This window comes from Drosophila novamexicana, unplaced genomic scaffold (assembly GCF_003285875.2).
Source record: "Drosophila novamexicana strain 15010-1031.04,08,12 unplaced genomic scaffold, DnovRS2.1 tig00000644-arrow-pilon, whole genome shotgun sequence".
Classification (NCBI taxonomy): domain Eukaryota; kingdom Metazoa; phylum Arthropoda; class Insecta; order Diptera; family Drosophilidae; genus Drosophila; species Drosophila novamexicana.
Window position 1 is genome coordinate 65,932 of NW_020824814.1, and position 12,015 is coordinate 77,946.

Consider the following 12,015-nt stretch of genomic DNA (forward strand, 5'->3'; position numbering starts at 1 on the left):
TGTACACAAATTAAATGATATTCAGATCGAATTCCATTAAAAATTTCCAAATAAAATTCCAACAATTTTCCCAAATCACATTCATTTCAAATACATTCGATATACATTCGATTTTGCTTATAACTAAGGGTATTGCGTCTTCGTTTTGCCACTCAAATAAACGGAAATTGTGTTCTCTTCTGCTCTCTCGCTCTAGCGCTCTCTCCGTCGGGCTGCTCTCTCGCAGCAGGCAGCATTAGCAGCTGACTTTTGTTTGTACACAAAAATCATATTGCATCCATGAGCGAGAATGAGAGTGAGAAACTGGTTTTGTGCAGACCAATATTATTACGACAGGAGGGTATATAAGCAAAAAATTATGAAACAATCATTTTTAAAAGGGCGAAAAGTGTTGGTTTCGAAAGCTAAGCCTTAAGTAATATTCCTCCTAAATTTTAAACGCTCTTTAGCTTGCCAACAGAGATTATGATTTGGATTAGGGACTGCAGTTTTTGTAGATTTTACATTCAAATTGGCTTTCCAGCTTATTTTTATAAACTCTGTTAACTTTGAACTTAACAGTCGTTCTTGATTTAAAACCTGCGCACATTTGAGTCAGAGAGATAGCACGACTCGTTAGCTCAGTTGTGCGTTTGTTAACGTAAATTTGCGTGGCGTGAAGTTGGCTGCAGCTAACATCGATGTTATCGATATTTATCGCGCTATCGTCAGCAGTTGCACGTGTTGACATATTTGCAACGCAAATTAAATATATCCATCTGATCCAGATTATATAGCGAAATGGGTCGCTCAAATCGGTCGCGGAAACGCCGCGATGAAATGAACAAAATCAAGAAAGACCGCTACGATGCCAAGGAGCTAATACGCCTGAAGAAGACGCTGGGCCTCTTGGACGCCGACGGCAAGGAGATCAAAATGGAAATTGGCGAAGTGGCCGACATCAAGACCTCCAAGGAGATTAAGCGGGTGAGTGTGGAAGTAGTAGAGCATTATTTAGCAACATATCCACTAAAATCACAACAACACAGGCAGCCAAATCCAAAGAGCAGCAGGAGCTGATCTACGAGCATCAGGAGAGCCTGGAGAAGGGCAAACCGATTCCACAGGTCAACGAGAAGACGGGCGTGGAGCACGTCTACAACAGCAAAACCCTCAAAGATCAGTTCGGCAACTATCCGGCGTGGTTCAAAAAGAAGAAGACCGCCAAACGTCTACGCAAGAAGCAGCACGCCCAAAAGAAGAACTTCAAGCAGGCCTGGACCACGGTCAACGTGCCGCTCTAGAGGAACGTCAACGCCCAGCTGCCACGCCCACGCCTAGTTGTTAAGCATATATGCATAGTTTAAGAAGACTCCAAGCAACACTTAACCGTTAGCAATATGAGTTTGTATTGCACATTAAAGCCTTAAAATTATACACAAAATCCTAAAACTTAGGTCAAATTTGTAGATACTTTACATATATAGTATATATATTTATATATTAGTCGATAGATTGGCAAAGAACAATGTGCAGGAGCTGTATATTTAGCTGCTTACACGCTGGCGGCTCAAAGTGCAGAAAGGGGCGACACATTTTTTTTTGTGGAAGCTGTTTAAAATAAGTTCGAGGTGGAAATTTGAAACTTTGCCCAAAGAAACTTTGGAGTTATTTTGCGTGCATCACGGCTCAAGCATGAATTTTTATAAAGATCTTTGGAAAATGAGTTTGATTCGAGAAACTAAGCCCATCAAAGCTTTGAGCCTCACTTCCACCAAAGGGAATTGCATTGACAAAACGCCTCGCAAATGAATTTGGGAGCATGTGCTTAGGCTAGGAGGACATAAGGTAACTACAGTAAAGGGGAACATTCAATCAGTCAGTCAGTCAGTCAATCAATCAGTCAGTCAGTCGAGTCGAGACAAAGAGTTTTGTATAGATAAAAGCTACTTGGTAACTGCCTTGGCGAAAACAACAAATATTAAACAACGCTTAAGCTAATCTAAGAATGGGCTAAAGATTGTGCGAAAATGATTTGGAGAAATGCAAATTCGAAGCGTCTGCTGCATCAACAGCTGGACACACGACTTTCAACAAACCGAGACACTCCTAGATCAATCTTCGATCAGCAGGCCCTGCCCTAAGCCCTACTGCAGGGCGCAATAGCTGCGCACGCTGCAGATGACGCCCGTGGTAGCCGCCTCCAGGCGACGCTGATTCGCCGTCCACATGTGCGCCGTGGCCAGGGCGCGAGGTCATTCCGACTTCTCGGCCAGCTGCAGGGTTTCGTTGGAATCGCCAGCTAGTTCCTGCTGCTCCTCAATGTTGCCCTGCAGCACATTGGGATTGCTTTTTAGCACGGAGCCGCCCGTGAAGCCGAGCAAGCCGCAGCCAACGGCGGCCAGGCCGCCGGCTTTCATGCCCGCCACCAGGCCAATGGGTCCGCCCACGCAGGTGCCCAGCAGTGCGCCGACCATCGGATACATGGCCTTCTTGTACTTGAGTGCGTTGCGCAGATGGCCCTCGCCCGCTTGGACATTCTCGAGCGCCTCCTCGGCATTGTCCGCAATGGACTGCACGCTGACCGCCTGCTCCTGGGTTAGCTGGCGCAGGCCGTGGAACATGCCGTGCAGATCGTGGATTTCGTTCTGCAGTCGCTCCATTTGGTCCAGGCACGCCTGCCTCTGCGCCAGCTGATGCTGCTCCAGCTGGAAGTTCGTCTGCAGCTGCGGCAGCGTGTGCTGCAGCGCGGGCACCTGCTCAATGTCCACCACGGCCGGATTGTCCTGATCCTCGTCGTAGTGCGAGGCACGCGCCGAGCTGGGCGACTTTAGCTGCAGTTCTACATGGCATTCTTTAGACTACACAGTAAGGACTAGACTTGAGCGGACTTACCTGCAAATCTTCTCATGCCCTCGAAGGCCTTGTCCTTGCCCGGCTTCATCAGCTCATCGAAACGCGCCTGATCCTCCGGCTGCAGCTTGTCGCGCAGCGCATCCATCTCCAGCAGCAGATTCTTCATCTGTTTGATGACACGCAGCGCATTCAGCTCCTCCTTCTTGATCTTCTGCCAGTCGCAGAGGGCCAGGCTCTTCTCAATGTTGCTGCGATGATTCTCCAGCAGGCTCAGCTGATGCGGCACGGCCATGTCCCGGAAACGCTGCACCGACACCTCGGCCTGCCGCAGCGCCAGCTTCGTATCCTCCGTCATCTTTGCACTTTGCACTGATCGGGGCTTTTGTTTATTAATTAATTTCTCAATGGAGTGCTGCGGGCGGGCGATACCCACATCCAACCACACGAGGAACTGCTCGATATGTGCTTTGTGGTTTTATGAATTGTTTACTTGCTACGCAGCTTCATTTGTGCACAGCAAATATTAGTAATGCATTTTTTAAATTGCGTTTCACACTGATTACACTTTCTTTTGTTTTGGTTCAATTAAATTTTCAGCTGTTTTCGTATTTGATAATTCACTCGCAAAGTGCAAAAATGCGGGTAACGCTTGTGCGCATTTCTCTACACACAAGTGACCTCACATATACTAATATCCATTATTGGCATGTATTTAGCAATAACTACCTAATGATTTGTTTATAAAACATTATAAATGTGCACGTTCTAGTTATTTAAATAATTGTTACGTGTTTAGTTACTTTAATGCACGCATCAACTTACTGCGCTACCTCATTGCGCCGCGCACTATGATTGCCAACTGGGGCTGCCAACTGCTCTCAACTGACTGCGCTCACATTGAAATGCTGCACTGTTAAATGCTCTGTGCGCTCACATGGCACTGTTAGCTGCGCTGTACTGTTAAATTGCGCTGTGCTGTTAACTGCGCTGTACTGTTAAATTGCGCTGTGCTGTTAACTGCGCTATACTGTTAACTACTCTGTAGACTAGCGCGCCAAATTCAAAATGTGGCGAATACGATAATGTATCTAGCGCCACACTCTTATATATATAGACAGATACATATATATTTAATTATATACAAATACTAGACACATAGCAGATTACAACTAGAGCATTGGATTTTAATACATACATTTATGACACGTGCGCTTAAGTACTACATATTTTCTTTTTCTTTTTCTTTTTCTTTTTATAAACTACGGAGGCACTTGCGTTCGGGAATGGCTTACAAGCGGGATGGGCTACAGTTACACAAACGAATATAGATAAGTTTCTTTAGCTTAAACTAAACCATTTTAATTTCTAGAGCGTAATAAAATGCAGTTCTGTATTGGCGCGCTGGCCCCACGCTCCCCCTCGTTAAATTAGGGGCAATCCGCGTTGGGGCCACTTCGGCACTTCATCAGCAAATTGAGCATGCTCTCCAGCTTGTTGGTGCGCGACTCTGTCTTGTAGAGATTCGTCTGCATGCGGTTCACATCCAGCGCCTGCTTCTCCTGCAATAAAGAAGAGTCGGATATTATATGTTTGCCAATTGGAAGGGTATTTGGACACTTGCCAGTGTGCTGAGCCTGCTGCGCAGTGTGTCCACGACGCTGTAGGTGGCCTGCAGCGACTTTTGCAGCTCGTTCGTGTGCACTCGCTCGTTGGCCAGCGAGCGTTCGATCTTCTGCAGCCGTGTGACCACCGCCGCGTCCGTCTCATCGATGTCGTTCTCCAGATCTCGCGCCTCGAACGCATCATCCGCATGGGTTGAGCTCTTGCGACAGCTCTGCTGATCCGCCTGCAGAACGAAGCCCTGTCGGCAGCGACAATAGTAGGAGCCCGGCGTATTGATGCACTGCTGATCGCAGGGCTTCTCCGTCTGGCACTCGTTCACATCCTGCTCGCAGTATCTGCCGCCAAAGCCCGCCGGACAGCTGCACAGCTGCGGCGCCGTGCAATTGCCGCCGTTCTGGCAGCGCGTGCTGCAAAGGGCTGCAATCAAAGGGTGGATTAGTCAAGCAGTTGACAGTTAAGCCCAGAGATCGGGCTTCCACTTACGTTTCATGCACGCATCCGCGCGTTGGTGCTCCCGCGTCCAGCCCGTGCAGCAATCGTAGGTCATCTGCTGCGCCGGCTTGTGCTTGATGACGTCCCGGTAGGCCTGCTCGTGCACCAGCTGCACCCGCGTGCACATCTGGCCGGCGTGCGTGGGCGGCGGACAGGGCACGCTCACGTGCTTCCAGGTGGGTCGCGTGTACACCTCCGTTGTCTTCACCGGCATCGTGATTGTGCGCTGCTGCACGCAAATGTGTCGCCTGCAAAAAGTGAAATTGAAAACTGTAAAACGAGCCAGACTTCGGGCCAATTACTGTCATAACAAACTGGCCAACTGGCCAACAGGTTGGCCCAGTCGCATCTGTCGCCAAGACTCCAACTGGACAAATGTCAAACCGACTGTCATCAAATCTTGTTCTCCCTCTCTCTCTCTGTCTCTCCCTCTCGCTCTGTCTTCAAATCAGCGATGAAAACTTGACACTTTTCTAAGCGAAATACAATTTGCGACACGGCATTCAATTGGGCACATTATATTTTTATCAGCCAGTAAATTATTTCGCTTAACACAAGCTGCTAACTTAGCAAGCTTTACTAACTTCTAGTTAACTAATTTGAATATCGAATTCAAATAAAAAAAGGACAATATTTTATGAATTTTATCGCTACATGAGTCGACATACTTGACTTTGCTAGCTTTGCTTCTTTTTCACTGTGACTGTCAAACTGTCAAATATATGAAACATGCATGACTGTCAAACTGTATAACTCTGCGCACAAGCAGATACCACAGTGTCTGCTAGAAAGTTAGCAAAGTTGGCATTTTATAAGAGTTTGTAGCGCAAATTATTTTTACCACAGTGACTGTCAAACTGTATAACCGTAAGGACCACCCAAGAGGACAACGCTTACTAAAAATTAGGCAAAGCTAGCAGTTCACAAGTATATTGTTCATTTTTGCTGTTGATCTATCGGAAAATGTTGGAATAATGTTTTTTAACAGTGACTCTCAAACTGTGTGCCTAGCAACTAGAAGCCACAGTTGATCGCTGTAGAATGTACTGTAAAGCTGCAAGTATTTCAATCTAAAATATATTATTATTTTTATAGCAGTGACTGTAAAACTGTATGTCTATAAGGCCAGCTAGGTATCACAGCTTGCAGTAGCAGAGCCCAATGTATCTAAAACCTATATAAAAAGTTAGCAAAGCTGGCAAGCTAATGCTACACTATACCCTATAAACAGTCACTGTCAAACTGTATATATATATACGGACAGCTAGAAACGAGCTAGAAACAGCTAAATTTAGTAGAACCTAATTAAGCTTCCATAAACTTTATGCTTTATGCTATATGAAATACTAGAAGTATTTCAGTTTAACGCTCAAATGTGTGTGTGAATATTTTGCGATGGTTGTCAAACTGTTTGTCTATAAGAACAGCTAGAAACCAGCTAGAAACAGCTAACTGTAGTGGAAGCTTATCTATGCCATAAACTTAGCAAAGTAATATTACAAGTGTAAATATAATTTTTTTATTTGCGCTGGCTGTCAAACTGTAAATCTGTTAACACAACACAAGACCTTTTTGGCCGCAGGCGGGCCAACACATAAATGCTGATAATAAGCGGTTTTTGAATTTGTTTTTTCTTCTGCTCTTTTTTTTTGGCTATACCATATTTCGATTTTCGAACTGCCAAAAAGTCAAGACAATAAAAGAAGCAAACTGGCCATAAATTGCAAGTAGCTGGAGCGAGGGGCGGAACGGAGCGAGGAGCGAGGGGGAGGGGCAGTTGCTGCTGCTGGTGTCGTAATTGGCAATGCGGGCCAAAGCCAAACAATTGCAGGCGCGTGACGTGGTCAACGACTGACTGACTGACTGACTCTTGACTACCGGCTGCAGTTGGAGATCAAGTTGGAGCTGAGAGCCGGAGCTGGGAGCTGAGAGCCTGATCTGGTAGCCGGTGCCTGCAGCTGGACGTGAACCGTTGCGCACACCAAAATTTGCGAGCTGACTTGGGCCATATAAAAGCTCAGTCCTCCGTCCTCGGTCCTCGGCCACTTGGGACATTTAACAATTTCTTTATTTGCTGCACATGCATATTTATGTGCTGCCTGCTTGCCGCCATAATTCTCACGTTATTTATGCAACAACATGGTGCAGGCAGAATTAAGGGCGCCAGCAACAGCAACAAAATGCGGAAGTTTTCGTTCCAAGAAGAAACTGTGCCAACCTCCTTCTGACCCCTGCCCCCTGCCCCCTGCCCCCTGGCCGCGTCTCGCATGCTGGATGCGTTCCCATTCCGACGGGCTGCATAAATCTTTGCCGGATCCGGCGACTGCCTGCTGCGACCAGACTTTGTCTGGCCGAATGGCTTCATTGGCTTTGTTTAGAAACGTTTAGACTAAAATTAAATTTGAATTTTTAATTGTTCCAACGCCCGAACACCTGTGGCTTTGACTAAAGACCCCTACTCCCACCCCCCTCACCCTCCGCAAACACCTGAAGAAAACCTGAGTCGAAACTAAGCGAGACAATGTGCCACAACGAGAGCTGTTGCTGCTGCTGCTGGTTGAGTGTATTTATGCCCATTGAAAAGGGCTAAAAATGGGCATATTGTTTAGCAGGAAATGTATGTAGCAGGTGTAAGGAAGCAGCTACAAGCCTATAAAGTATATAGATTGTGGTCGGATTTAGATAAGAGACTTAAGAGTTAGACGATATATTCTTATGTATCAGACGTGGAATAAGTTTTTAAGTTTTTGTGAATATCTTCTTCTTGGGGTAAGTGAGAGAATAAGAGAATGAGCGAAAGAGATAGTAAATGAGAGAGAGAAGGAGATAAGTATATACAAAAAGAGAGGCGAATATGTTTATAAGGTTTTTGGGAATATCTGCTTCCACTTCCCTCATACAAATTAAAACTCTTCTAGATGCAGGAATATTGGTTTGTAGTCTTTCCCAAGAATTTAATATCGAAGCCCATTTGCCCCAAAAATGGTAAAGTAAAGCCTAGATAAGCTAAAGCCTTGCGCTTTGGTAAACACACATATTTGTATGCCTTAAGATCGGACAATAAGCACCGAAGTTCCTCAAGCATGCATTTGCCATATAAAAGAAGTGCAGCCGCAGCAGGAAGAAGCTTAAATGTCTCTGAGATCAGCTAGTTGCTGACTATATAGGGTATCGCCTAGTCGAGCACTGCCGCGCACAGCATGTTTATATAAGCAGCTGCTGTGCTCAGGCTAAAGTGTCCAATTTTTTTGGGACAGCTTTTGGGCAAGTAAAATTATAAAAACATCAATCAAAATTGAATATTTCACATGAAATTGTATTGCAGGCCAATTAATCAAAAATAAAATTTAAAACTTGTACAAGAAAACGCAAACGGACCAAACTTGGCTTCTCTTTCTCTTCCTCTTACTCTTGCTCCCTCGAAAGTCGAAGAAAGAGCCGAAGTTCTGTTTTATTTTTTTTTTTGGGTCTGAACTCTGAGTGCAGCTTATTGATTTACGATTTAGTTTTATTGAACGTCGAGGCAGAAATTGATGAGACTCGAAGACGCATTTTTCTGAGTCAGCGCCAGGCCAAAAGGTGAACCGGCGGTTGTGCGGGTGTGTGTGCGGGTGTGCGTGTGTGTGTGTGTGTGGGCGCTGTCTTAATGGACTGCAGCATCTGAGTTAATAAATGGCTCGGTTCACGTTTCCGTTTCATCTGGAATTGTATCAATTTTTCACCAGCGCAACCTTTAGATATGATAATTATTTCTGATTAATTATTATTGTTGTGGCTAGAAAAATGTTTATATGCTTGATACCGATAGGGCAAAAGGGAAATTTAAAAGTGGAATAGTCGACTTGGGGTTAGCCTGTAAGTGCAGGCCTCCAGAATTGGGCCAACGGCAAAAAGAGAAAGAGCCAAAAGATGGGGGAGAGCGAGGGAGACAAAAAACAAGTCACCTTTATATTAACAACGATCTGTGAAAACACCAAGGCCTTATCTTAACTCGTGAAAATCGCATAGAGAGGCTGTATTTATAATATAAAAAGAGCGACGGGTTAAAGGGAGCATTGTAAGAGAGAGAGAGGGCCAGAGAGCAAGAGAACGAGAGAGAGAGAACGAGAGAGAAAAAGAGAGAAAGACTTAGAGCTAAGAGACAGTAGTATCACAAAAAACAGAGTAAAACAAAAACGAAACGCCAAAAATATAACTAACAAAAGCGTAAAATGTGGAGGCCTTACTTGAAGCTATGAAAATCGCATAGAAGGGCGTTCGTCATGAATGCACAACTTAATTAAGCCCGTTTTAAGCATTGTTAGTGAATACAAAACTGAGAGTTGATATTAAAATTGAATCTTAATTTAATTTCTTTATGTTTAGTTTAAGGGCTAAAATAGCTTGAAGCGCCTTTTTGACTTAAGATGCCATTGTTCGCAGCATTCGTGGGAACTGCTTCAAATGAATTAAATTTCTTAAGAGACCCGTACACGTAAGTGTATTTCTATTATATTTATGCAAAACTGAAGCCCTTATGGACTGCAACAAAGGGCAAGCAAGTCTTCTCATTGAGAGGCTGCCGAATGCGTCGCGCTCGATTTAAGTCGAGTTAAATCATTTTTATGAGCTGTTTTCGGTTTTCGGTTTTTCTGAAACTAGCCACTCGGGGGTCATTTGCGCGCAAGCCTCGCCGCAAACCAGTTTACAAATTTTGTTTTTTTGTCAAACTTAACAACTGCAACGAAAAAGCATTTAAAGCAAGTAAGAGTGCTCTATGTGGGGAGTGCACGACTAGAGAAATACCCTAAGCCCAGCTGCTGGCAAAATCGATGTTTATGGTCCGATCTTTTTTCTTTAAGGCTTAAGCATGGCACACAAAAGCATATATAAAGGTATTAAAGGAAGTTATCTAAAAACTGATATATTTGTAATCTGTATAAAATATAGTTCGAGAAAATATCAAAATATGAATACGTAGGGTATACGAGAATATATATTTAGCATTTCCAATATCTAGACAGACAGATGGACTGAACTCAACATCTTGATCAAGATTATATATGCTCCATAAAGTTGGGCTCCCTCTGCTTGCAGAAAAACAATACACCCTCTTTAGGCATATCGAATAGGTGCAGGGTATTAAAACAGTTAAAAAGGCGACAAGAGTTGGCGACACTTAACAGCTGTAAACCGCTTTAACTTTGGCCATAATCAAGCGGAAAACTCAGCAACAAATATAAAACTGATTGTTTGGCGTTGTACATAAAAACATATATTTGATGGGCGCGTGCACAATGCGTATGTTAAGACGGTGAAAACGCTTAAGGTCAAGACAAAAGAGTTAACTACAAGAAAAGCGTTTTAAGAGTTAAGGCCAGCTAACTGTACTTGGCCATTCTTTGAGAGAGCTGGAAGCTGGAAGCTGGGGCCAACTAATCTGATTTGTTGCATGAAATTAGAATCTAAATTGGCTCTGGCCAAGCAAATGCAATTCCAGCTGCCATGGGCCAGGCCAAGCACCGAATGCATCATTAGGCACATTGCCGCAACTCCCACAACTCCCCGTAAAAGTAACATGACGACAACCACGACAACATTCACGACAAGCAGAAGAAGAAGAAGACGACGAAGAAGAAGAACAGCAACAACTGCATTTGTAGACATGCTTCCTGGTGCCCAGACTTGGTCTTCAGTCTCTCAGCTGCAGTTGCAGTTGCAGCCCCTTTATTTGGCTTTTTACTTAGCGTTAAATGCGAAACGCCTCTGTGACCACAAGAAGGAAGAAGAAGAAGACGACGTCGACGACGCACTGCATCAGAATTTGTTCAAATAATATTTCAGGCATGTCCATGCCTGGCACAAGTGCAGCGCTTTTAGTTGTATTTATTTGTTTTTTTTTCTTCTTCTTTTAGTTCTTTTTTCCTATTTTGTTTTACAACACTCAAGAGTTATTACAGCACTCAGGCGGAGTGGCCGAGTAAAATGGTACATAGTCGACTTGCAAATACTCTACTCTCATTTCACTTCAATTTTTATTGTGACGCCTCTAGTTAACACAAGTTAGTTCCTTGTGCCAACTCTTTTCTTGAATACAAAAATAAATATAATAATAATTTGTTAATTTTTTTTCAAATCTTTTACGTCGACCTGTGAGTACTCTACATAGTTTTCCCATTATAAATTCATTTTTAATTTGTTTGAAATCTTATAATTTTTTAAATATTTTTTTTCGCCTGCAGTTTTGAACAATTCCCGAGCAGCCCAGACATGATTTAAACCTTTAACGTCGACTAGTGAGTACCCTTCCTAAATTATTAGCCCATTATCACACGCGAGCTAATAGTATTCTATTTTGGATAGTTAAAATATCGTTTATTTACATTAGATTTTCATAGCATAGCAATCGACTATCACAAAGTATCTAAGATAACTTTTATACCCCTGCTCTAAGGATTTCGAGTAGGGTGCTTAAGTTATCTATAAGAATTTTAAATACACTTTTTTTCTTGCTTTGTTTCAGTAATTCACATATTACATTTGTTAGGGCTTATGAAACCGCTTATACCCCTTGCTACCCTAACTATTTGAGTGCGATGAGAAATATCTGTGCTTGTTTTTAATACATTTCATTTTCTTTCGTTCATTTTACTTTCAGTAAAGTACATATCCGTATTTGTAGAAGTCAACGCACTTTTGTTGCTCTATATTTAATATGGAAACTTGTATACCCTTTGCTACCCTAACTTTTTTAGAGTTAAGAATAAGATTTGTATGCCATTTCTTATTAGCTTAGCTTATTTTTGAGCATAGAAACATATGAAATGCACACAAAGGCAACTGTTTGATTTGAACCAGCCACCTCACGCTTGTTGGTTCAACTTTTTTTTTGTATTTTTATTTCCTTTATATATCTGATACATTCACCTTTTTTCTCCAAATACTTAAACAGTAATAATTTTGCTGTTACACATTGCATGTGTTAGTTAGTAGACCCTTTAATACCCTAACTAATGCCGTTTAAAGAAAACCGCCAGTCACGGCCCTGACTTACCTCATAGAGTCAGTTCTAATTTGGCCGCAAAT

General features: G+C 43.2%; 3 protein-coding genes across 3 annotated transcripts in view; 1 reads left to right on the forward strand and 2 right to left on the reverse strand.

The window, feature by feature from the left end:
* Positions 1 to 711: 711 nt before the first annotated feature.
* LOC115762710 (protein LLP homolog) lies at positions 712 to 1,435 on the forward strand. The gene is made up of 2 exons (XM_030705035.1): positions 712 to 966; positions 1,029 to 1,435. The coding sequence occupies exons 1-2, from the start codon at positions 781 to 783 to the stop codon at positions 1,281 to 1,283; spliced, it is 441 nt and encodes a 146-aa protein (XP_030560895.1). The 5' UTR covers positions 712 to 780; the 3' UTR covers positions 1,284 to 1,435.
* LOC115762709 (syntaxin-17) lies at positions 1,326 to 3,678 on the reverse strand. Its single transcript, XM_030705033.1, has 2 exons — positions 2,875 to 3,678; positions 1,326 to 2,821 (listed from the first exon to the last, which is right to left on the reverse strand). Exons 1-2 carry the CDS (start codon positions 3,188 to 3,190, stop codon positions 2,235 to 2,237), a joined length of 903 nt encoding a protein of 300 aa, XP_030560893.1. The 5' UTR covers positions 3,191 to 3,678; the 3' UTR covers positions 1,326 to 2,234.
* A 395-nt stretch (positions 3,679 to 4,073) lies between these two features.
* The window catches only part of LOC115762618 (protein HEG homolog 1), a 29,276-nt gene continuing 21,334 nt past the window's right edge, over positions 4,074 to 12,015 (reverse strand). The window contains exons 3-5 of the mRNA XM_030704916.1: positions 4,942 to 5,198; positions 4,457 to 4,875; positions 4,074 to 4,394 (exon numbers count right to left, since the gene is read on the reverse strand). Coding sequence (XP_030560776.1) covers positions 4,263 to 4,394; positions 4,457 to 4,875; positions 4,942 to 5,198 — 808 coding nt within the window. The 3' untranslated portion in view covers positions 4,074 to 4,262. The remainder of the gene's footprint in view (positions 4,395 to 4,456; positions 4,876 to 4,941; positions 5,199 to 12,015) is intronic.

Excerpts from the sequence above, each read along its gene's own strand:
- LOC115762710 (XM_030705035.1), top strand. The coding sequence starts at position 781 with ATGGGTCGCTCAAATCGGTCGCGGAAACGCCGCGATGAAATGAACAAA. Across the intron at positions 967-1,028 it reads CCTCCAAGGAGATTAAGCGG|GCAGCCAAATCCAAAGAGCA; the intron begins GTGAGTGTGGAA and ends ACAACAACACAG.
- LOC115762709 (XM_030705033.1), bottom strand. The coding sequence starts at position 3,190 with ATGACGGAGGATACGAAGCTGGCGCTGCGGCAGGCCGAGGTGTCGGTG. Across the intron at positions 2,822-2,874 it reads GGGCATGAGAAGATTTGCAG|AACTGCAGCTAAAGTCGCCC; the intron begins GTAAGTCCGCTC and ends AATGCCATGTAG.